Source organism: Ovis canadensis, chromosome 21, assembly GCF_042477335.2.
Source record: "Ovis canadensis isolate MfBH-ARS-UI-01 breed Bighorn chromosome 21, ARS-UI_OviCan_v2, whole genome shotgun sequence".
Lineage (NCBI taxonomy): Eukaryota > Metazoa > Chordata > Mammalia > Artiodactyla > Bovidae > Ovis > Ovis canadensis.
Genome location: NC_091265.1, coordinates 64,055,507 through 64,080,790, shown reverse-complemented (window position 1 = coordinate 64,080,790; position 25,284 = coordinate 64,055,507). Strand labels below are relative to the sequence as shown.

Here is a 25,284-nt window from a genome sequence, read left to right as displayed (position 1 = left end):
CTCTGCAGTCCAGTTTGTGGAGGGCCAGCTCGAGGAGGCTCGTGTTCTTGGCTGCCTGTCATGGCTTCCGTGCTGCTTCCCGGCAGCCCGGAGGCTTGCATGTCTTTAGATGCCTGTTCTTGCAGAGGATGAGCTTCCCTGGTGGCTCAGCGGGCAAAGAATCCGCCTGCAGTGTAGGAGATGGAGGAGACATGGGTTCCATTCCTGGGTCAGGAAGATCCCCTGGAGGAGGGCACGGCAACCCACTCCAGTATTCTTGCCTGGAAAGTCCCAAGGACAGAGGAGCCTGGCGGGCTACAGTCCATTGGGTCTCAGAGAGTCAGACATGCCTGAGAGACTGAGCATGCACACACTTGGAAAGGACACTCTGTTTCTGGCTCCAGCCCTCGGAGAAACGCGGGGTGCCGACCACGTGGGTTCCAGCCCTCGCGGTACCCGAGGACTGTGTCCTCGTTCTGAGCCCCTGGCTGGGCTGATGTCCCAGAGCCAGGGGCTTGCCTCCAGTCTAGAGCTTCATGAGGAGCGTGCTGAGGTGGGTCCACCGCCTCCTGTTCGATGCTTTGCTGCCGGTCCCAGTTTGGTGGGTGGAGAAAGGAGCACACTGGGGTTCAGGCAGACGGCTTCCCACCAGTAGAGCCAGGGAGCCACGTGCATTTGCCCTGCCTGCTATAACTGCCCCACAGACGGGGCGGCTCAAACATTCACTGTCCCCAGTCCTGGAGGCTGGAATCCCAGACCCACGTGTGGGCGGGGCTGGTCCTCCTGAGGCCCCCTCCTGGGCGTGCAGACACCCCAGGAGGGTGTCCTCACAGGGTCGTCCCTCTGTGTGTCCATGTCCTGACCTCCTCTTCTTACAAGGACCCCAGTCCTGTGGGATTAGGGACCCCCAGTTGACCCCATTTTACCTCTTAAAAGACCCGATCTCCAAAGACAGCCACATTCTGAGGTGCTTGGGGTCAGGCCTCCAACATAGGATCTGAGGGGACACAATCCAACCCCCAGTGCGGGTTACGGTGAGGAGGAGGAACTCCACGGCTGCCTCTGTGTCCGCCGTCCTTGCTGTGAGCCGGGGCAGCCAGTCGTCCACCATCTCTGGGCCGCTGGAGGTGTGGGCACATGTGGATGGAAGTGGGACCCGAGCCCCTTCCATCTCAAGCGTTGGCTTGAGCCTCTGTGCAAGGGGGACGCTCCCCGCCTCCACCCGTGTCTGCTTCTGTGTCAGGGCGAACTCTGCACACGTGGGGGCCCTCGGGGGCTCAGCACAGAGCTCGCAGCATCCATGTCCTGGGCAGCTGTGGGGAGGGGGGAGAGGCAGGCACCCCTCCTGGATGACGGTGCCACACACACTCACCCGCGTCTCCCGCTCTCTCTGACCCAGTGCCCTTCCGAGAGGCCCCGGCGTACTCCAACCGCAGGAGGCGGCCCCCCAGCACGCTGGCCGCCCCGCGGCTCCTGCTGCGCTCCAACAGCGACAACAACCTCAACGCCGGCGCACCTGACTGGGCTGTCTGCGCGGCCACCTCCCACCTCAGCCTCTCGCCCCAGTTGTTGCAGCAGACGCCCAGCAAGGCCGATGGGGCCGCCAAGACCCTCGGGAGCTACACCCCCGGGCCCCGCAGCCGGTCGCCCTCGCTCAACAGGCTGGGCGGAGCTGGCGAGGACGCCAAGAGGCCCCAGCAGCCCTGGCACGTCGGGTAAGGAGCGACCTGGGCTGGGGGAGGGGGGGTGCGGGAGGGGTGGGAGTCCAGGGTGACCAGGGAGGGGGCACCTCTGTGCACGGGGCCCTGGATTCTGGGCCTCAGGGCGCCACCAGAGGTTGAGCAGGACCCCTGCTTGGATCCAACCCGGACGATAAGAACACTTGGAAGCCAGAGCCAGCGACTGCACCGGGCAGGGTGGGCGCCCCACTGGGCTCGTGGGGCGGGTGCCTGGGGCAGGGTGGGCACCCCACTGGGCTCATGGGGCGGGTGCCTGGGGCTGTTTCCTTTCCTGTGCATCGGCTTCAGGGTCTTAAAAGAGAAGTCTGGTCAGAGAAAGAGCTAAGGGCGCCGGGCCGCTCGGCTGAGAGCTCCTCCAGAGGCCATGTGGGGGGTTTTGTTTGAAGTCGAGTGGATTTACAGCGCTGTGTGAGTTTCTGCCGTACCACAGAGTAACTCGGTTATATACATCCTTTCTGTGTGTTCTTTTCCACTGACGTTCATCCCGAGATTGGGTGTAGGTCCCTGCACTACGCTGCAGGGCCTCGTTGTATCCGTTCTGTACCAACAGTCTGCTCTGCGAGCCCCAGGTTCCCCTCCACCACCCCCCGCCCCCCGCCCCTGGCAACCACAAGTCTGTGTGTCTGAGTCTGTTTCTGAGTCACAGGTAGGCTCACTGGTGCCGTATTTTAGAGGCCACATGTCAGTGATGTCTTACGACTGTGGTCTCGTCGGACTGACTCCGCTCACTGTGATCGTCTTTAGGCCCATCTGTGTTGCTGCAGTGCAGAATCCACCTGCCATGCAGGAGACCTGGGTTCGATTCCTGGGTCGGGAAGATCCCCTGGAGAAGGGAAAGGCTACCCACTCCAGTATTCTGGCCGGGAGAGTTCCATGGACTATACGCGTGCCAAGAGTCGGACACAACTGAGCAACTTAAAAAAAACAACTGTTGCTGCAGATGGCGTTATTTCGTTCTTTCTTATGACCGAGCAGTGTGTCGATGTATGTGTGTACCGCATCCTCTTTGTCTGTCCCTTTGTCGCTGGACACTTGGGTTTCTCCACGGACCAGGCTTCATGGTGCGTGGTCCTGAGCCTGAGAGAGCGCTCGCATTCGTGGCCACGAGGAGCCCTGGCGGAGCTGAGGGTGTGACAAGCCCCGGCCGGGGCAGTGACAGCCCTGCCTGCTGCCGTTCTGTCTGCCCACAAGGCAGGGGTAGGGACGGGGGGTGCGTCTCAGCAGACTCTGAAGCAGCCGGGGCTGGCAACCCCATTCTTGTCCCCTTTCTAGATGGGGAGATAAGGCCAGCAAAGGCCAGCCGCAGCATGAACCCCTAGTCATCTCTCTGGGGCTCTGGACTCTCCCTGCTCCGTCTCCCGCGCCAGCAGGAGGCTGCAGTCCCACCCAGAGCTCCAGCTCCCAGGCACACCCGCACCCTCCTCGCATGGCCTCCGGCGTTTGTCTGTCCAGGCTGAGACTTCCTGGAGGTGGACTCCTGAACGGGGCCTCAGTGCTAGTCGGAGCGAGCAAGCAGCGCTGTCTCTGACCTGTCACCCCTCCACCTGCAGTCTTGCGTGGACCCACATGCTGCTCCACGCGCCTTGGCTCACCCCATCATCCTCCATGGAAGGCCCTGCATCCCCATTTCCCAGATTAGAGCACTGAGGCCAGGTCCTGGAGCCAGCACGGGTCGTGGGAGTTTGTCCTTGAGCTCTGCCCTCACCCTCGGTGATCCCAGGAGAGCTGGCGCTGTATGTTTGGCCTGGCTCGGCGTGTCTGCTGAGGGGCGAGTGCCCTCTTTGGTCCAGCCGTCTGCCCGGTGACCCGGTTCCCCATCCTGCTGCACACCGTTGAGTTGGGCTTGCCTAGCCTGGAGAAGAAAATGGCAACCCACTCCAGAGTTCTTGCCTGGAGAATCCCAGGGACGGGGGAGCCTGACGGGCTGCTGTCTATGGGGTCTCACAGAGTTGGACACGACTGAAGTAACTTAGTAGCAGCAGCCTGCCTGCGGTGCCCCTAGCCAGCCGGGGTCCTTCCTGATGCCACACCCCCAGCTCCGATCAGGGATGTTGGGGAGGGGGACCAGGAGTCTGGATGGAGGGGTCAGTGTCCCAGGGTGTCCTGGGGGAAGGCCAATTGCTGTGACCAGGAGCAGCAGGCCAGCTGTCCAGGCTGTGGCTGTGCGGGTGCGGGGAGAGCCTGCCCGTGGAGACCCAGTTTCCTGGCCCCTCGGCGGGGTCACAGCCTGCCTCCTCGGTGCCAGCGCCCCCCAGGCACACCTTGGCGCTGGGGCCCATGCGCACCTCCCCCTGCAGTCTCATTCTCAGACCCGGGAGCCCTCCTGGCTCTGGTCTAGATTCTTGCACCGAGTCACCCCAGGGAGAAGCGCCAGGTGCCGGGAGCCGCCTAAAGCTGAATTAAAGGGTTCCCCAGAGGCCTCAAATTCTACTTCACACAGTTAGCTGGAATTATGGCTGTGATTTTAAAGAGAGTGGGTCCCCTTCCTCCAGGATGAAATCTAATAAGCTCTTGAAGGCAGGGTGGCCGAGGACTTGCAAAAGCTGCAGAGAAAATACAGCCGTGGAGAGAGGCCAGCATCGCGTGCTGCAGCTCCCGTCCGGTTGTCCCTGGCGTCCCTGTGCGGGGTGTGCGTGCGTGTCTGTGCATTTGCGCCCGTGTGGTCAGCGTGTGTGCGCTGGTGTGTCTGTGTGTCTGTGCCACTGTGTGTGTGTGTTTGGGTGCCTGCATTTTTGTGTTTGTATCTAGACGCACGTGTGTGTGTGTGTGTGCGTTTTCCCGTCCTTTCTATGTCCGAGTATGTGCGTGTGTGTGTGTGAGGTGTGCGTCTCTGGGTGAGCCTTGTGCATGCCTGTGTGTGTTGGGTGTGATGGTGCACATGTTTGCATGGACTTGTGTGTCTGTGTGTGCGTTTGTGTCTGGGTGTGCATGCGTGTCTGTGTGTGTGTGCATGTGTGACGGTCACAGCCCCAGCCTGTCCTGAGTGCCCCTTCGGGGCTTTCTGAGCACGTGCCCTGGACTCCTCCTGGCCCCTTACTTACACCTGGTGCCTCGTCTTTGGCGACTGTGAAATGAGGACCATAACACAGCGGCTCCCTGGCTGCTCCCAAGACCGAACACGTGACTGCACGGTGGTCCTCGTGTGTAACAAGCCCGCAGTCCACAGTGGCCTGGAGCTGCAGCTCAGCTCTGTGTCCTCCTGGTTCATGCCACCCTGGCTGTGGTTGCCCCAGGAGAGAGAGGCTGCCGGGATGCGGGGCTCTCAGCACTGATGCCGCTGGCTACTCATCCCTGTTGGGGGGCTGTGGTCCTGGCCCAGCCGGCCCCACCCTCCCCGCCGATTCCCGTCCTTCCCTCCCCAGCCGTCAGGGCCTGCCTGGCCCCTGTCCATCTGCTCAGGACCATTCACTCACCCATGACAGCCGCTGCGTCCTGACAGGAGCCCACGGGGGGCCTGCCCCCAAGACCCCCGCACCCCGTGCTGGTGGGAGCTTGCCAGGAGCCCTGGCTCCTGGGGCTGCCAGGATGATGGTGGCATTTGAGCTGCGTGCAAGCTGTCTGCTTCCACACCCATGCTCAGATGTGAAAGTGGCCACACACGCCGCCCCAGTGATGGAAGGCCTGTGCGCAGGCACCACAGCGCAGCCCTGGGGGCTCGAGGGGGTGGCGGCTCAGAGCCCAGCGCTTTCCCAGAACAGACGGGGCCTCTGGAGGGAGAACTCGGCTCCCAGCCTCGGGGTGGCCGGCAGCCCCAGAGTGCTTTCTGGCTCTCGAAGACCCTGGAGGTGGACTGGGGGCACTCTCCGGTCATGGCGAGGAGAGCCCCGGGCCCACACAGACCCCTCTGTCCCAAGGTCCTGCCTCAGTGGGTGGCCACCAAACTGCTGGTCGTGTCCAGCTCTGACTCCCTCCTGCTGTGTGACTTTAGGCTAGTTGCTTGTCCGTTCAGTGCCTCTGTCTTCTTGTATGGCCAGAGGGTCTAATGGGTTTGTGACGAGGGTGAAGCTGAGTGTAGCAGCTGCCGCGTGCTAGGATGTGGCTCTCACTAAGTTATCCAGGAGTGCTGGCTACTTAGTGTCATCGTCACCAAGGACATCTTGAAAGACCCTCAGCCGCTGCGGGGCGGGCACAGGAAGGTCGTCCTGGTGATGGCTGTGGTTTGGGCTAAGAGGAAGCAGAGAGCAGCAGGTCCGTCGAGTCCTAGTGTCCCGAGCACCTGGGGGGTCCCCTCTGGCCGCCTCCCACCATGCCCTCTCCTTGCTCTCTCGCTGCCCACGAGAAGGCTGGCCACTCAGCGCCCCTGCAGGTGCAGTCTGTTGGGCCTCTACATCTCTGTTGGGCCCCTGTTGGTGCCCACTTGAGGCCCTGGAAGCCTCAGCCAGGCGTGTGACGGGGACCTCTGTGTGGCCAGAACCAGCTTCGGGCCCAACCTCAGGTGTAGACGGCCTCCCCCACCATCTCCTCACCCATCCCTGGGCCCCTGTGGCTCTGACTGAGCCTCCCGGGCTGGGTCGGCCTCCTCCGGGAGCCACCCTTGAGAGCCGGCGGACCCTAGTGCCAAGCAGGAAAGGGAGGAGCTGTCCAGAGCGGAGGGGAGCCCGTGTACCCGCCACCCTGGCCGGCGTCCTGCCTCACCTGGAGGTTCTGCGCGCACCTGCCGAGGCGCCCTCTAGCGGTGCTCACTGGCATGGCCGGTCCAGGTCCCCGAGAACCAGCCTGAGAAGGGGCTTTGCCGGGTGGCTCCATCATCGCCCACCCCCTGAGTGTGGAGAGGAGTAGGACCCCTCCCGGCTGCCCTGTTCTCTGAGCAGCTCTTGATGCATTTTTGCAAAGCCCGGGCCCTGGTCCTGAGGGCCACCCTGGCCTCACCGGCCCCGGGGAGTGTGCGGGCCGCTCTCCCGTCAAAGGAGCCGTTCCCGGGTGGGTTTGGCTCAGCAGAGAGGAAGCCCGCTGCATGCAGGCGGGGAGGCTCACTGGCCGGGTCTCCCGCCCACGGGGAGACAGCGGCCCCCGCCGGCCGCACAGGTGGGCAGAGCTTGGCAAGGCTCCTGCCGCCAGACAGACCCCGGCAGGGGCTTGGCCAAGTCCGCCTCGCACCTTGCTCTCGTTTCCTTCCCCGAATCAGGCTGTGCGGGCCGAGCTGGGGTTCCCCGAGGTTTTGGGGTAGCAGGACCCTGCCCCGAACACCCCTTCCAGGGGCTGTTCCCCCGCTGGGCAGGTTGAGGGGTGAAGGCGCCCTGGGGTCCCTCTGGATTGCATCTCTGTTCACTTGCAGGCACCCTTGCCCCCTTCCTGGGGACACGGGCACCGGAGGGCGGAGCTGTGCACCTCCAGGGCGCGGGGCCCTGGCTCCTCCGTGAGAGCCACGGGGTGCTCCCTCCCTCGGCCACATAGACCCAGAAAGAGGGTGAGGGTGAGCCGGGCTGTCCCTTGCCCCCTCGCTGTGCCACCTGACCCAGGCTGCTAGGGGCATGTCACCCACACATCAGAAGCGGAGGGTCCACGAGGCGCTGGCCCCCTGGCACGGAAGCGGGACCAGGGGAAGGGTCGCCCGGGGGAGCGGGTGCCTCCCGCCTGCTGGGGAGTCAGGTACGGGTGCCACGCAGGCTGCCCTTACCTATCACTCTGCTCCCCCGCACGGCTGACACTCAGGGGTTGCTCTCACCTGGGGCATGAACGCACAGGAAGGCTGGCCTCGGGTGCAGCGGTGGATGCCCCAGAGACAAGTCAGCCCCAGAGCTGTCGTCAAAGACGGGGAGCCCCTAACAGAGTCCCTGGGAGTCAGAGCTCGTGCAGGTCACCCCTCCTGGGGTGAGGGGGGCTGCCCCCTAGGCTGGAGAAAGGGGCAAGCCAGGCGTCAGGGAGAGGCAGGGTGTCCCGGGTGGCCAGAGCAGACCAGGGGAAGCTTTCAGGGAAGAGGTGCCTTCCAGGCTGCCCCCATCCCACGGGGATTCTGTGCCTGCCCCCCATCCCACGGGGATTCTGTGCCTGCCCCCTGCTTCCTGGGGCTGGGGTGGCCTTGGAGGTGTAAGCAGGCAGGCCCCCAGTGCTGGTGGCCGGGGGGCCCCTGGGGTGTTGGGCAGTGTCCCCCGCTTCTCTGGAGTCCGTGAAAGCCCCCGATGTGCACCCGTGCCCCAGATTGCGGTGCCCCGGCCAGCAGGATGGGGCATCCAGTCGTTGTCCATCCCCACTGCACTCCTCAGGACCACGTGGGGCTCAGGACCACGTGGGGAGGCTGTGGAGCATGGGATACGGGCCCCAGTGCCACCCCCAGAAGCCCAGGAGGGGCCACGGTGCCTGGGGCCACATGCGGGCTGAGGGCTCCGGTGCTTCTTCCCGGCCTGAAGGTGGAGAGGGAGACGATGCTGATGGTACAAGGGGCGGTGTGAGGTCTGAGCTTTTACGCTTCAGACACACTGTCAGCAGGGCCAGGGCCTTGTGTTGGAAGCCACTCTCTGCCAGAGCCTCCTGCAGGCACCCTCTTGTCCACCCATCTGGTGTGAGCCTGGAACCTGGGAGACACCCTGATTTCTAGTTCATCCCAGAGCAGAGCAGGGAGCCTGCAGGCAGCCCTGGGCTGTGGTCAGCGAGCCAGGATATGAGGTCAGGTCCGTATCTCTGTGCCTCAGGCATTATTTATGGAGCCTCTGTTTTTTCACCTGTGAAATGGGGCTTCGCAAGGCTCAGAGTAACCTGGCATGGGAAGATGCTTCAGCATCTGTGTGGGACCACACATCACTGCTGGTACCTAGAACCATGGACGCACGCTGATCTTCAAGGACCAGTTTCTTCCTGTTCTTAAGCAAAGGTTTCCCGGGCTTGAACCAATGCTGCCAGGCTAGAGCTGTCTTTGCTTTGACTTCTCTGCCCAGTGACACACACTCTGGAGCCGGCTGAAACCAGCTGGCTGACACTCGCATCTTGTCACCCACTTCTTAGCTGAAGCAGAGTGGTAATGGCGCGAGTGTTCACATGCGTGAAGCTGTGCAGAGCGGCTCCTGCTGACCCACTCTCGGGTCTCACCAGATCATCCTGTCTTATCAGATGGGGAAACTGAGACTTCCGGAGGTTAACTAACTTGTTCAGAATCTGATAGTGAGGGATCAGCTGGGCCTTTGGCAGGGTTCTTTAGAAATTTGGAAGGAAGAGTGGATAGGTGGTGTAAGAAGGATGGAGGATGCTAGGTGAGTGGATGGATGGATGGGTGGACGCATGGTTGGTGGATGGGTGGATAGGTGAGTGGATGGATGATGAGATGGATAGCTGGACGGATGTGTGGAGAGATGAGTGGATGGATAGGTGCCTGGATGATTGGATGCCTGCTGGATAGTTGGGCGCATGATGGATGGGGTGGGGGGATGGATGGATGGGTGAGTTGATGGATGATGGATGGATGGGTGGATGGACGGTCAGATGCAAAGGAGATAACTGCTATGGAAGCTGCAGTGACAGAGAGGGTGGGGGCTGGGGAGGCGGGCTCCATCTGTGTTCCGTCACGGACGGATCCTCCCCAGAGCCCCATGCAGCAGACCCCGCTCGGCCATCGCTCAGCGCCCGGGGCAGCTGCATCAGGGGAGATCCGTGCACTACTTTTGGAGGCTGGGCGAGGAGGGCCTCTGAGCCTGGGGTGGGGTGTCCTCCAAGAACCCCTACCCTCTGCTGACCCCAAGCGTCTTCCAAACCCCTTGGATCTAGGTGGAGCAGCTCCAGGAGGCACTTCCTGAGGAATTGAGTCCCATTGGTTCCCAGGACTTGGTTACCATCCTCCCTGCTGGGAGCTGGAGAGGAGAGCCTGGTGATGCTTAGCCCCTCATAGTGAGGGTGCTGTCTCCCACCTCCGGTCCCAGCCCTGAGTCAGGCTGAGTTGAGGCAGGTTAATGGATGGATCCACATCCCAGTGGGCAGGCAGGTGGGCCGTCCTCTCCAGAGGTCTGGCTTTTCCCAGGTTCTTTCCCACCGCAGGCAGGGGGCATAGCTTGTCCTTCCTCCCAGTGAGTCAGCCATCCTGCCAGCTATCACCTCTGGACCAGAGCTGGTCACACAACCTGGCCCTTGCGGGCATCACTGCTCTGGGCTCCAGGGTGTTTGGGGTCAGTGATGTCCGTGAGGAGGGAGCCTCTGACCCTCCAGGTGGATCTTCGCATCTGTGTGTCGACCTGTTCCTGGTGGAGGGGGAGGAAGTGAGGGGGTGCAGGGCAGCCGCCTGGCGCTTCCTGGTGCGAAGCTCACGGGCATCTCTTTCCAGGATGCTGTGACCTCTGTCTGTGGCTTCAGCTTGGTCAGAGAAACCTAGAGTGGGGGGCAGGCAGCGGCGGGGGCACCCCTGAGGACAGAGGGCATGCGGACACGGGGCTGCAGCTTGTCACCACTCTGTCCTGAGCCCAGGTGAGCCCAGGAAAGCTCACGTGCCTGCCCTCTGCTCCCGTGTTCTGGGGAGAGCTCTGGGCTTTGGGGTCAGGCTGGCAGAGCTGGCGGTCAGTCCTCCTCCCCTGATGAGCATAGATTATGGTGTCGAGCGAGCACGTCACGTGTGTAGACACGGGCTCCTCCCGTGCCTAGCTCTCACAGTCATGACCTTGAGTGAAAACCCAAGAAGCGCAATGAAATACGGCACTGTCACGCTTCCATGAATTCTTGCAAGTGAAAAGCAACCTATGTTATTTATCAGTAATGCCGATGTGGGTAAAGCAAAGCCCGAAAGGAATCGGGGGTTCACATTAAGTCCCCAAAGTGAGTGGTCACGTCGTATTCTAGAAGCTTCCCTGCAAGCCTGTTTCACACTTGCAGAAAGCTCAAGGTTCCGTCTGGGGCCTCCCAGGCTACGGTGTGTGTCATCTGAACAAAGGAGTGCGGTTGGGGACCCCACCCATCATGGTGATGAATTTCTGACATGGGTTGGCCCCTCCCGAGACTCAGATGTGGCTCCCCGATGTGGGACTCTGCCCTCAGGGTTATTAACCCTCCCCGTCGCAGGCGGGGTGCCCTCTTGGGAGACACCAGCCAGACGTGCACGCTTTTCCAGGAAGCTTTGTAGCATCCTCTGTAAATCCCTGCCCAGATTCACCCACATGCATGTGGCTCTTCTAAAGACCGCCCTCCCCCCGGAGGAGAGCTCAGTGTGACTCCTCAAGGTCAGCCCTGATGAGCACGCGCTCTCCTCCCCTCCCGGGAGTCAGCCCTGGTCACCCACCTCAAAGTCGGGGATGTCGCTACGGAAACCACTTTGCACTTTTCTCTGGGAGCTTGTGCTTCTCCCTCGCTCACTGTCTCTCTGTCTCTCCCTCCGTTCCACCACTGGGCCCAGTTAAGTTAGGCATCCACTCTCAGCGTCCGGCCTGGAAGTTACTCTGGAAACACACACTCTTTGTGAAATACTCACATGAAACAGGAACGCATTCAAGTCCCCCTTGTGAAATGTCCCCAGGGCAGCCGGGCTGGGCCGCCTGCCCCGCGACGGTGGAACCTTGTGCCAGCGGGTTCTGGGTGATGCCTCCCCCGGCGTGGCTGGCACCTACTGTGAGATGGGTCAGACAGCAGACACCCAAGGCCTGCCGCAGTTGCCGCTCCACTGGAGTCTCTGTACTGAAAAATGCATGTAAAATTTACCACTGGAAGCATTTTCAGGTGTGCAGTTCAGCGGCGTTAAGTACATCCACGTTGTCGTGCACCCGTCCTCTGCGAAACCCCGTCCCCATGGAAGGCTCACTTCCCAGCCCCTCCCCGGCCCCATCCTGTTTCTGGATCTGACCGCACGGGGTGCCTGTCGTGGTGGAATCAGGCGTTACCTGTCCTCCTGTGACTGGCTGCCTTTGAGCAGCGGAATGTCCTCAGGCTCCATTCATGTTGACGCCTGTGGCAGAATCTCCCTTTTTTAAGTCTGAACAATATTCCACCGTATGGATGGACCACATTTTGGGCATCGGTTCATCCATCAGTGGACACTGGGTCATCTTCTGAGAATCATGCTGCTGTGCATGTGGGTGTGCAGATATCTGCCTGCGACCCTGCTTCGCTCCTTGGGTGCCTTCCCGGAGGTGGGATTGCTGGAACTACCTGCGTCTTTTAACCACAAATGCGTCTTCACGGCTCCAGCCCCATCTAGAACCCGGAGCTCTGCTGTGACTGCTCGGGGCTGGACGCTTGTCCTGGACGGACAGGCCACGGGTCTGCAGCACCCCTGCTGCGTCTCAGGCTGTGACCCCCCCCTCTCTCTCTCTGTCCCCCCTTCCCTGCCGCAGCCCCGCTTTCCCGCCAGGAGCCAACAAGGACGCGCTGTCCGCCTTTGAGTACCCGGGGCCCAGACGGAAGCTGTACAGCGCGGTGCCTGGGAGGCTCTTCGTCGTCGTCAAGCCATACCAACCCCAGGTCGATGGCGAGATCCCCCTGCACCGTGGCGACAGGGTCAAAGGTCAGTGTCCACTGTGCTTCAGGTGTGGGATCAGGCCGGGGTGCCTTGGCCTCAGCTGACCTCCAGGGCACGGCTTCCGTGGGGGGCCCTGTGAAGACACAGGGTCCTGGGAGGGTGGAACGGGGATTCGAGTGGTCCTTACAGTGTGACCTCGGCGACCTGATGTCCACCAGGAGGGTCAGCTCGTGCCCATCCGGCATGGGAGTCCACTGCAGAGATGGCAGGGGAGGGGCAGGCGAGGCATCGATGGGCAGCTCCTTTCCACTCCCAGGGCTTCAGGAGTGGGTGGTGTGGAGATCGGGCCGAGCGCAGAATGGGTTCAGACACGTCTTGGGGCTCTGGGAGGGGCGTCAGGAGACTGGTTCAGCCTGGGGGCCTGCGGCATTCCACCGGGTGAGACGGAAGGATGCCCAAAGCAGAATCCTGGGAAATGGAGGTGAAAAGCCTCATGTGTGCCAAGTTAGACTCTGTTCCCAGGGTCCTGGGGAGCCGGCGATGGCTTTCCAGGGAGAGGAGGTGTGTGACGCCCTTAGGGAGATGGGTGTAGTACAGGCGCGTGCGGGAGGCTGGCAGTGGCGGTAGTGGAGCTCTGCTCTCCTGGAGGCCACAGGACTGGGGGTGGGGATGCAGGTGCGGGCCACGTGAGGGTGGCTGAGCTTACCGCGGGAGCAGGAAAGGGCGCGCCCCAGCCTACCCGGCTGCTGGAGGACAGGCTTCCAGAAGGCGCGTGGCAGGCAGCAGAGTGTGCTCCTTGCGGGCCCCGTCGGTCAAGCTCAACCCATCTGGCCTTGACCAGGCGGTGACCTGCTTTCTCCTCCACCCGGTGCAGTAATCTGGCCAGCATCACCTGGAGGACAGCTGGAGCCCCGTTCTCCCCCTCAGCTCCTTCTGCTGGTCCAGATGCATGCAAACTTGACCATCTGGTGGCGTCAGCCAGTCCCAGGGGCTCTGTTCATTTCATTCCCATCATTTTTTTTTAACCTCAGGTCATTTCTGTTGGTCTGTTTTCAAGTTCACTTGCTCTTTGCCTCGAAACGTCCTCTTCTCTGTTAAGTCCATCTGGTGAATTTTTCAATTTCAGAAATAACATGTTTAAACTCTAGGGTTTCCATGTGTATTTTTTTTAATATAGTTTCTGTCTATCTGCTAAGCCTTCCTGTTGCTCTGTTGAGATTTTCACTCCTTTGGAAGCACGTGGTGGTTAACCCACCCAGCGTGGGTGGGTGTCATCGTCCCTCTGAAATCGCCATCTGTCGTCTCTCCATGAGGGTCAGGTCAGGCTCACCGGCTTTTCTCTTCTCCGGGCCACAGGCCCCAGCCTCTAGGGCCTTTGTGTCTGGTAATCTTCTGTTGCGTTCTGGGCATCAGGGTGTTAAGTTGTGGCGATGGTGGCTTCAGTTCCTTCTCCTTCTTTCGTTTTGGAGGGTTGCCTGGGTGACAGCTCAGGTCCCCAACTTGAGCTGAGCTGCTCTGCATCTGCTCAGAGATGTGGGGGTGCTGAGCTTGCCAGGCCCTCTCTGGCTCTTTCCCTTGTGGGGACACCTCCGCTCGTTTCCAGCTGGCCGTTTTCCTGGCTTCCTCGTTCTGGCTCAGCAGCCGACTCAGAACGCGGGTTTCTCCTCACGTGCCCCCCAACAGCCCTGCCCTGGGGACCACCCTGAGTCCCCACAGACGTGCAGAAGGGGCTCCTTTGTCTAGCTCCCCTCCCCTTTCTCCTCAGCGAGCATGCTTCCCAACCAGGCCCACCTACTTCTATCCACGTTCGGTGGCAAAGAACCCGCCTGCCAGTGCAGGAGACGTAAGACACAGGGTTCGATCCCTGGGTCAGGAAGACCCCCTGGAGGAGGAAATGGCAGCCCACTCCAGCATTCTTGCCTGGAGAACCCCTGCACAGAGGAGCCTGGTAGCCTACAGTCCACGGGGTTGCAAAGAGCCATACACAGCTGAGCACACACGCACGCACACACACACACACAGGGTTTATGGCTGCCTCCGAGGGTGGGGTCCAGGGGGCCCTTTGAGCGTTGGAAGCCCCTGATTGTCTCTACATAGTTTAACACAATATTTTTGCTAACTTTTAAAGTATACGCATTTAAATTACACGACCTGCAGTGTGAAATTTTAATACCAGAGCCCATTGTGGGGAAGACTTTTTTTCCCCCTGCATGTGGACTACTTTTCAGTTGACCCCGCGACAGCTCCCCGTCTGGCCAGCTCACCACCCGCCCACAGGGCACAGCCTTTGCTGACTAGTTGACTGGCACCCAAGGAGGTGTGTGCCTGCGGCTTCCTGCCGAGTGCAGACGGAAGGCGGCTAAAAAGCCCTTGCTGAGCACGTGGCCATCCCTGGACAAGAGCCTCCTGACGCGGCGGTGTTAGTTCAGAAAGCTGTTACTGCCCGAGGAGGCGGGGGGTGGGGTGGGCAGCTTCTCTCTCACTGCCCCCAACTTGCAGGCTGAGGGAGGGGCGGGTGTGGAAAGTGCCCGGGAACTCCCTTCCCAGCAGAGCTGGCTGGCCACGGGTCGCCGGGAGCTGGAGACGCCCAGGTCCCGCAGGCCCTCCTGCAGCTCTCACGGGGGGTCCACCTGCTGTGGCCGTGACACCCCCCCCCCCCCGCCCTCCTCCCAGGCGGAAGGCAGGCAGCGATCCCTGGCCAGGAGAGCCACCCCCAGGGGCAGCCACTGTTCCGAGGAAGCTGGGAAGGTCAGGCTGCCCAGGCTCACTGCGCTGAGCAGCTGTTGCCTGCTGCCCCTTGGGCGGCGGCGATGCTAAAAATAACCGCATCTCTTCCTGGAGGGGTGACCCCTGAATCTGCAGTCAGCTGCCCAGGGGGCGGGGGTCTGGTGGCTCGTGTGAAGGTGAAGCGGGGCCGAATGGTCTGCTCTATCTGTGTGCACCGCCTCAGCCGGGGCCCCCAGATACGGAGCACTGGGTCTCCTGGCCCCGCCCTGCTCTGAAGCCAGCTAGCCCGCAGCCCTGGGCTTTTACCCCCCATGGGTCCATCCGTCCCCCTCGCTGTCCCCTCAGGCCCGGGGGGGCGACCTGCAGCAAGCTGGCCTGGGAAGGGCCTGGAGAGCCCTCCAAGTGGCCCAGGGGTCACTCACTTCGTGTCTGGGGGCTGCGTGTCCTTGGCCCCGTGTCGGAGGTGATAACAGAAGAATACAGGTGGAGACTCGTCGGTGCCTGCTGTTCGTCAGGCTCACCGCTGGTACAGCTCACATTCTCCGTGCAAACCTCCTAGCAGCTGCCGGCCGCAGGCGTCGGGTCCCACCGTGTGAGCAGCACAGGCCGCTCTAACGACAGTCCCCAGACCGGGCCGACTAAGCCTCGGGATTCACTGTCTCTGGTTCCGGGGTCCAGGTGGCAGGTGGGTGGGCCCTGGAGTCCTGCTGACCACCTGCAGCTTTCATGTTACTCACACCTTCTGCTCAGCCCTACGAGGCGGGTCTTAGTGCTCCCAGTGGACACTGAGCTCATACCCCTGGGAAAGTGCACCCCAGCATCTCTGAGCTGGGGGGCGCCTGGGCACAGGGCACTGTCCTGCTCCTCCTGGTGATGATGGCCGGAAGTTCTGGTGCTGTAGATGCCCATGCCTATCCAGGAGTGGGTGCAGAATGCGGGCGGGCCTGGGGCTCGGCTTTCTCAACCCAGAGGCCAGCCCCTCCCCTCAGTCGGGTCCTTCCCTGGTGACCAGGCAGGGTGGGCTGGGGTGGGGGTGGGGGCCTGTTAACTTTGCCAGCCTAATCCAGCATAGGTGGTTATTATTGCTTTTCTCTTTACGAGGGAGGCTGCGTGTCTTTGAGGGACAAGGCTGGGCCTGGGGGCAGCTTTGGGGGCGGAGGCTTCCCTGGCACCTTCTCCAGCCAGTTCGTTTAGGCCTCTGGGAGCTGGCCAGCCTGTAAAGGACAGTGAAGACTGTCGCTTCCCAGGTGTGACATGTTGACTTTTCAGTAACTTAGAACAAGAATTCACACGTGAGCCCAACCCAGCTCCCTCTTCGCTATACCAGGGGCACGTGGCCTGGAGAGCCATTAAGCCCCGCCCCAGGATGTGGGTGGACAGACTGCCCAGAGTGCAGGCCCACGGTGAGGCCGGATGAGCCAGCAGGCCTGGCTGCTGGACTCACTGAGGGACAGAAGTGAGTCCCTCCCTTAACACACAGCCTGGTCCAGACGGGACCCCGCACACATCCCCTCCCTCCCTCCTGCCCCAGGAAAGAGGACCCCCAGCTACCATTGCTGACCCAGAGACCCAGGACCAACCTGGGCCCTTTCTCCCTCCCTCGCCCACAGACTGTGGCTCCTCTGTCCCCCAAGGTCACTGGGAAGGGTCCCCGAGTGGACCGCGTCCTCCCACCCGTCTCCCGGCTCTCGAGTCAGCTGTCCATGGCTGGTCATTCTCTCTTGTACTAACAGTCACACCCAGAAGCGTGTTCTCTGTACGGATTCTACATGGGTCTGGGTGTGTGGTCCCTGGAGGGGGCCGGAGGCAGGCAGAGCCAGTGATGGCCGGAGGTCCCTGCTGTGAGGTTAGCATGTCCTTTCACACCTGGGGCCGCTCTGAGCTGTGGAGCGTTTTCCTACTCTGACAAGTGGGAAAAAGAGAGGCAGGCATTCCAGGAGCTGCTGGGTGTCTCCCTGGACTCCCCCCACCCCCAGACCATAGAAACGACAGCACAGGGGCCTGCTCACAGCTGCCAAGAAGGAGGGCGGGCAGGCACTGGCCAGACAGCGCACTGGCCCCTGTCCCCCCTCCCCGGCCATCCAGGACCGTGCTCTGAGATGACCCTCTCACGTCCAAGCTGGGCCCCCGTGGTGTACATCAGCCGGGCTGCACGGAGCGTGAGACCAGCACCAATTTTTGGAGAAAGTGGTCCGAGGGATTACCATCATCCTGGTCCGGCGGAGGGCTTGTCGTCTCATTTGTTCAGGCCATTTATTTGAATTATCAGGCAAGGACTTTTAAGACCGATATTCTCTGTGCTGTTGACCTTCAAAACTCATGGGTCTAGGCATCCTTTATCTGGTCTCAGAGATTAAGATGAGGTCTGTGGTCATGGTCCCTCCTCCACAGCCTTGGGGCCTGGGGCTCCCTGGTAATTTACAGAAGCTTCAGACTTGCAGAGATTATACTGACCTGAGGCACAGCCATGCTCTGAGGGAGCCGGGCATTGCTGGGGGGCGGGAAGAGCCCCCAGCCCAGCATCCCAGGCCTAGGAGACAAAGACCCTCCCCACCCTCCCCACCGAGCTCTTATCCCTGATAGCCCAAGCATTTGTCCAGGCAGTGCCTGGGCCCTCTTGTCTTTGGATTTGCATTGCTCACCTATGCTCAGCATTGGTCAAGTTTAAAAACAAATATGCTTCATCCTCGTCTGAGGCCCTTGCCGCACTCAGCGCTGAGCCCAGGGAGGGGAGCCCAGCGCGCTCAGCCCTGCAGGCAGAGCAGCTGTGTCTGTCCCGCTGCCCTTCTCCTTTCTTACAGTGGCTCCCTGCTGCTTGTCAGTCAGTCAGTCCAGTTGCTCAGTCGTGTCCAACTCTTTGCGACCCCATGGGCTGCGGCACGCCAGGCCTCCCTGTCCATCACCAACTCCCGGAGCTTGCTCAAACTCATGTCCGTTGAGTCGGTGATGCCATCCAACCAACTCATCCTCTGTCATCCCCTTCTCCTCCTGCCTTCAATCTTTCCCAGCATCAGGGTCTTTTCCAGTGAATCGGCTCTTGACATCAGGTAATCAAAGTGCTGGAGCTTCAGCGGCAGCATCAGTCCTTCCGTTGGATATTCAGGCCGTGTATATTGCCCCCTGCTGCCTGTAGCACCAACATAATCTGTAGGTTCTTCATTAACAAACCAGCTGAAGGCCCGGGCCACCCGTGTGGGGCATCGGCCAGCCCGCTTCAAGTCCAGGTGGTGTCTTGTAGCTGCCAGGCAGGCTGCTTCTCCATCTCCTGCTGTGAATTCTGTTTCATCAAACTAACTTAGGACATCCTGTGAGCCTGGACTCTTGTTCCCCCGCCCCCAGCTCGGGACCTCATGGTTCCTTCTCTTCATCGGGGTGGCCTGTCCCCCGACTCTGACACTTGAAATAACTGATGATGAGGACTTGGAGGCCCCCAACCTTCCATCTCAACTGGGACCCAAGGGACAGGACACAGGGGCCACAGGCCTTGTGCTGCAAGATACGAGGACGCCGGGATGCCCATGCGTGCATCCTCGCACCCAGGCCTAGCAGGCAGAGGGGCTCAGAGGCTCCGCACTGCCCCTTCTGAGGGACGCTTTGCCAGGCCCCTGGTCCCCCGCTGGAAGGGGGCGTGGTCAGCCGCCAAATAGAGCAGAGCCGCCCGCCCTTCACGGCCTCATCCCCCAAGCCCCGCCCACTAACCCCGCCCCTTTCCGTGTGCAGTTCTGAGCATCGGCGAAGGTGGCTTCTGGGAAGGCAGCGCCCGTGGCCACATCGGATGGTTCCCCGCAGAGTGTGTGGAGGAGGTCCACGGCAAGCCCCGGGACAGCCAGGCAGGTAAGCGGACCCCGCCCTCGTGGTCCACCCCTCCCGGGCCTGGGGTCGGCGTGGTGGCGATGTCCAGTGCGCGGCAGGTACTCTCAGGAGGACATCTCTGATCCTCTGAGCGGTGGACGCCATCCCACCGGCTTTTGTTCGAACCAGGAACCGGTGCGGCGGGGAGGAGCAGCCGGAAGCTTGTAGTTAAAATGCCGCTCAGTGCACTTGCCAGGAAACTTGGACCATGCGTTCGAGCCATTGGAAAAAGGCTTCGGGGGGTTGATTGAATGCTTGAAACTATTCTATCGATCTCTCACGCCAACTTTCATAACAGGCAGCTTTGCATTTCCCACCGGCTTCTGCCAGGCCCTCCCTGAGGACTTGAGGTTTGATGTCTCAATGAAAAGTGCTAGAAGGAGGTTGGTGCTCACCGAAGCAAGTCATTCCAGCCCCTCCCCAAACTCCCAGGTACAGCTCTGACACCTGCCCTGAATGTGGTTGCCAAAAGAATGAGTGGATTAAAATGTTAAGAGGACTCCACTTACGTAAAAGAGTGCTGAGAAAGGATGGATGCGCTGGAGCCACGCAGAGCAGCGGTTTCTTGTAAGAGCCTGGTCAACACGCGCCCTGCCCACTTCTGGTAGAATCCCAGTCTTGGGACGCACGTGGCAGGAGTAGCCACGCTTGCTTTGCAGCCAGGAGCTTTGCTGCATCTGTGGCAGTCTGGTGGCCCTGACGCATTTGAGGTTCCCAGTCCAGCTCTAGCTGGGCCAGCCTGACCGGGAAATTAGCTGTCCTGAACAGGCAAGCACGGAAAAACGGGATGTGTCTTCGGTCTGCGGAAATGGAGGGCGCCCAGCTGGTTCCCTTTCTGAGAATGGGATTCTGTGAGCGTGTCAGTCTGTGCCAAGCTTCCCACAGTCCTGCTTAGGTTAAACCCAGATGGGGATGGTCACCTTTGCTGTCTCGTAAGGTTGTCGAGTCAAGAGCTGTCACTCACTCGACCCTGAAAGGGAAGACTGGTTATGCTAGGCCAGGTGGACTGGTGGTCAGCAGGCAGATGGGAGCATGTTTTCATGGGTTTGGCGATGATATTCTGAGCTCCTGGTACAGGCTGGACTTCCTGACCCTTCCAGTGCCCAGCACCTGCTGGCCCACACCTGTGCTCTCCTGTGAGCAGCTGCCCAGCCTCTCTGGTCTGGGAAGGGCAAGGCTGCAGCCTGTGAGCTTGACCTGCCTTTCCAGGTTGCTGGACACCTCACCCCTCCCCTCCTGACCGGGAGGAAATCCAGCCCTCCCTCTCTCCCCCAGTTAACAGCTTCAGCACCACTGCTTTTCTGCTCCCACGCTTCCACCGGAAGACTCAGGCATGTGGGTGCCTGGTATTGCTGGCAATTTCACACCTGGACGGAAGAGCCCAGAGAGACCACGTGTGAGGGTCATTTGGGCCTTCCTGCTCCCTGCGTCCTCCAGAAAATACCAGCTTCCTGGAGGGAGGGAGGGTTGTTGTTCAGTTGCCCAGTCATCTCCAGCTGTTTGTGACCCCATGGACAGCGGCAGGCCAGGCTCCCCTTCCTTCACTCTCTCCTGGACATTGCTCAAATTTATGTTCATAGAGTCAATGATGCCATCCAACCATCTCATCCGCTGTTGCCCCCTTCTCCTCCTGCCCTCAGTCTTTCCCAGCATCAAGGTTTTTTCCAGTGAGTCAGCTCTTTGCATCAGGTGGCCAAAGTCCTGGAGCTCCAGCTTCAGCATCAGTCCTTCCAATCCATGCTGTATGTGGATAACCATAATAGTGTGTGATCCACACTATGGTTAAGGATCTTAGGAGCTGGACAGTTTTTCCACGAACGTGGTGGCTTCAAACACATGTGTGATAGCCTGCGGTTCGGGAGGTCAGGAGTGCGGTGGAGGGGAGGGTGGTGTCATGATGGTGTCAGCTGGGCTGTGTTGCTTTGTGGGACCTCTAGGGGACGGTCCATTTTCTTGCCTTTTCCAGGTTCTGGAGGCCACTGCATCCCTTGACCGGTGGTCTCTTCTCCGTCCTCAAACCCCCCAGTTGTGGGCCAGGCCTCAGGCTGTTCGTCTCTGGCCCTCGCTTTGCCTCCTTTTCTCCACTTTACAGAACTCAGAGGAGCCTGGTGGGCGGCCGCCCACGGGGTTGCAGAGTCAGACGTGACTGAGCGACTGTCACTTTTCACTTCAGTTCGGGTGGGGAGACCAGAGTGGCTCCTGTTGGGTTCTCTTTGCCTTAGGCTTTCTGAGACTGCGACTTAGCACCATCTTTTATAAAGGTGATGGCTTCCATGCAGTAAAAATGGCCACGTAGTAGCAGAGTTCAGTGCGTTTGGACAAATGTGTACACCTGTGTCTCCAACTGCAATCAAGAAAACATGTCCATCGTCCCAGAATGGTCTCTCTGGCTGCTTTCCCGTCACCTACCTGCCAACCAGAGGCCACCCTGGTTCTGATTCTTTCGCCAAAACCAAACTTGGGTCCACTCACCCAACTTGCAGCACAGCCAACCTACTGACACCGGGCTGTGGTGAGGGAAAATGCAGCGTTTATTGCAAGGCGTCACAAAGCAGGGAGAATGGGCAGCTCAAGTTCAAAAGCCCCACTTTCGAGGGAGAGGGGCGTGGGGGCGTGGCCAGCCCGTGTGCAGCTCTCTGATTGGTTGGCGGTGAGGCAATAGCCTGATGTTTCTGGAATCTCAACCATCAACTTAGGGCTTCGTGCACTCCAGGGTCTGTGTGCTTGTAGGCAGCATGCAGTTAACTTCTTCCGCCTGGTGGGGGTTTTAGCATCTGCAAAACAGCTCAAGAGTGTGGCTCAGAATATCGTCTATAGCCCTTGAGGAGGGACTGAAGGTCCTTGACTTTGTTTTACGGCAAAACTATTATTATTCTGTCTGGCTTGACTGTTTCCCTTTGGTTTTGTATTTATCTGATTAAATTTGCGCTTCGGAACTTGGGGAAGGCCTGGAAAGCTAAAGCTTTTCTACAAACAAGAGGCAAGGTACATGGGGGTGGGGGTCTGTCTCCAGGAAGTCCCCACAGGGTTCTCAGTTTTAGCTTGCCACCAGAGATCAGGGTAGCCTGCGGTTGCTTCAGAGCTGGAACTCACAGCACGCACTCCTGAGCCCGGCGTGTTCCACGCTGCTGGATGCCATTGCAGGGGTGTAAGTCAGGGCTCTGTAAATGGTCTTGTCTGTGAGTGTTGTATTGTATATTCATGCCCCAGGATGTTTCTGCGTGCTCCAGGTAATGGACTTTTGGTTAGATGTCTTTTCCTTTCTCTTGGGGAAGCACCTAGGGCCACAGATAGGAGTGTGTTTAATGTTATAAGAGACTGCCAAACAGTTGTCCAAACTACTGTGCCAGCTAGTACTCCAGCCAGCTGTGTGGGAGCGTTCCAGTGGCTCCACTTCTCAGCAACATTTGGCAATATCAGTCTAATTTCAGCCATTCAGATGGGTGTGGAGAATCTCTTACTGTAGGTATAAGTTGCATTATTCTGATGACTAATGTGATTAAACACCACACAGGTCCATAGAGTCAAACCTATGATTTTTCCAATAGTTATGTATGGATGTGAGAGTTGGACCATAAAGAAGGCTGAACAACAAAAAATTGATGCTTTCAAATTGTGGTGTTGGAGAACACTCTTGAGCATCCCTTGGACTGCCAGGAAATCAAACCAGTCAATCCTGAAGGAAATTAGCCCTAAATATCCACTGGAAGGACTGATGCTGAAGCTCCAATACTTTGGTCATCTGTTGAAAAGAGCCAACTTGTTGGAAAAGGCCCTGATGCTGGGAAAGATTGAAGGCAAAAGGAGAAGGGGGTGGCAGAGGATGAGATGGTTAGATAGCATCACCGAATCAGTGGACATGAATTTGAGCAAACTCTTGGGGATAGTAGAGGACAGAAGAGGCTGCAGGAATGGTGTGCTGCAGTCCATGGGGTCACAGAGTCGGACACGACTTAGTAACTGAGCAACAAGTGCTTACTTACCTTACTTATAGCTTCTCTTGCAAAGTATCGGTTCAAGCGTTCTGTCCATTTTTCACTGGGCTCTATCTTGCCATCACCAGCTTAGAGGAGTCCTCTACAGATTCCGGGATCAGTCCTCGATCAGGTGTCTGTTGCAAAGACTTTTCCCCGTCTGTGATAGCGTTTTTATTTTCCGTGTCTGTTAACAAGTGGAAAGTTCTTTAAAATTTTAAATGAAGTCCAATTTCTCCATTCTTTTTTTTTTTTCACAATTAGCACTTTTTATAGCGCCTGTTTTTTAATGTTGAAAATTATGTTGAGTATACATAGAATCCAGAAGACGGGAGAAGATATTTTTTAAATGTTTCCATGCACCAAGCTGCTTCTGCACAGAGTTGGCTGGCTTGAGCCCTGAGAAGCTTTCTCTTTGGTGTAGGACCACTTTTATATTGGTCTTTGCTGGTGGTTCACTGGTAAAGAACCAGCCTGCCAATGCAGGAGATGCGGGTTGGGAAGATCCCCTGGAGGAGGAAATAGCAAACTGCTCCAGTATTCTTGCGTGGGAAATCCCATGGACAGAGGAGCCTGGTGGGCTACAGTCCACGGGGTCACAAAGAGTCAGATATGACTGAGTGATTAAACAACACTTTTGTATATTGTAAAGCGAACATGTTGCTACAAATCTCACCCACATGCACTAAACAACAGGCAAATGTTTCGGGGAAGGAACGGCGCGATGGAGAACCCTACTTAAGGTACTTTTTGCCTGTGAGCAGGACCAACTGATTTCTCGTCGCCTAATGACAAAGACCAGCAGCCAAGGGTAGCCAAAGGCAGACTGAAACGGTGGCCTTGGGTCGTTGGGTGGTTTGTTGATATTTAATATAAGCTCCACTCAGTTCCATGAAGAGTTTGGTGGTTTATTTCTCTCACAAGTGACGCACTTGCTCATCTTGACCTTGCTTCTGACGTCTTAAGACCGTGTGTGTTTCCAGCAGACTTTTCTCCGTGGCATCCTGTCTGGGCGGGGGCTGACCCTTTCAGACTTGTAACGCTTTGTGCTCCGGTATAGCCCTGCAATTGGGCAGCCCCCCAGGGGGTGCCCAGCACAGGATCCCGACTAATCCCCATGCGCGTCCACCTGGAGTGATGGGGACTCGGGGGAAGCCCTGGCTCCTTCTCAGTCCCCCTGGCTCCCGGCTGGCTCCTCCCTCAGGGGAGCACGGCTCTGCATGGGTTTCTTCACCTGGGAAGGACATGAAGGCTCCAGGTGATGCATGTGCAGCATCGGAGGGGGAGCAGGGTTGTAGGAGGTCTTGTTTCGATGCGGGAGAGATGGAGGTGTGTCCCGATTTATACAGACACACCTGTTTGCGTGCATCAGCCCAGAGAGTTGACAACAAGGTGCTTGGGTAGTGATGTAACTGTGCAGTGTGTGTGTGGAGGACGGCGCTTTGGAGGACATGGACAGTTAATTAGGTACATGCCCGACCCCCACACCCATCACACATTTATTCTACAGAGTCAGTGCCCCAGTAGCCGTGATGGCGTGCCAGCCCCTTCGATGCTCTGAGGGCACGTGGTACTCTGGACGGCGGGGGTGGATCCGTATCGTGATGGCTCCCCCCACCTCCCCCCAGCCCCTGTGGGTCTCGGTCTAACTGCCCCTCCCCCCTGCATTCCAGAGGTGGCCGAGGTGACTGCAGGAGGACTGGCCGGCTCTGGGGTCCGTGAGGCGCCCCCCCTCCACCAGAGCTGGAAAAAGCCGGCAGGAAAGAATCGATTCTGTGTTGTTAGCCTTGGCATTGACGGGCTGCTCTTCACCCCAGCTCTGTTTCTACTTGGCACTTACCCTGGTCTCATGGCCCTGCCCCACTGCTGCGGACGCCTCAGAGTCCCCTCACCCTTAGGGAGTCGCTCGGGCCGTGGTGCAGACCCGTGCCCTGGGTTCTTTTCCAGGGCGGCAAGAGGCCCAGCCCACTGGGGGCTCCTCTGCTGACAGCAAGACCCCTGCTCTTTGACCCCCCACCCGGAAGCTGGACGATCCCTGAGGCAGACGGGGTGTTTGAGCGTTTGTTTCCTTGCTCCCAGTAAACGGAAGTCCAGGCAATCTCTGGTTTCAGCTGCTGTGACCTGGTGGAAATAATGCCAAGGCCACGGCTGGTCACTGTCAGCACAGTTGGCCCGTGTGCCCCAGACCCACAAGATCCTACCTGCAGAAGGCGTGAGATGGAGCCCCTGGAGCCCTCAAACCCCTGGGGCTGCTCTGGACCCCCAGTGCCCTCCAGAGACCTCCCTGTTCCCCACCATAGGCCCCAGGCCTGCCCTGGGCTCACCCCAAACTTTCAGTTGCCGTCTTCAAGCCTCCTCAGGTTTGAGGGTGGGATGGTGAGCAGATGTGGGGCCTAGCACCCCAGGCCCAGGTCCCCCCCCGGAGTCTGTCTTGGCACAGAAGCCCCCTCGTGCAGCAGCATGCCCTGAGGTCCTCCCTGCCACCCCATCAGGCCCACAGCCTGGGGCCACCCTGGATCTGGGCTGAGCCAGTCGAATGCGATCTGGGCTGACCTGGGCGGAAACCTCCTGCGTGCTGGCGGTTTTCTTCTCCAGGCAGCTCACCTCTCAGCCTGGTCCTCGTCGCCCTGGGTTCCGTCCTCCTCGGTCC

General features: G+C 59.4%; 1 protein-coding gene across 6 annotated transcripts in view; it reads left to right on the top strand.

Annotated features, from left to right (window-relative positions):
- The window catches only part of SHANK2 (SH3 and multiple ankyrin repeat domains 2), a 554,755-nt gene that overhangs the window by 255,464 nt on the left and 274,007 nt on the right, over positions 1-25,284 (top strand). For all 6 annotated transcript variants that reach the window (XM_069565267.1, XM_069565270.1, XM_069565265.1 and 3 more), the window contains 3 exons: positions 1,379-1,694; positions 11,957-12,126; positions 18,529-18,642. In XM_069565267.1, the coding sequence (XP_069421368.1) occupies positions 1,379-1,694; positions 11,957-12,126; positions 18,529-18,642 (600 nt within the window). The remainder of the gene's footprint in view (positions 1-1,378; positions 1,695-11,956; positions 12,127-18,528; positions 18,643-25,284) is intronic.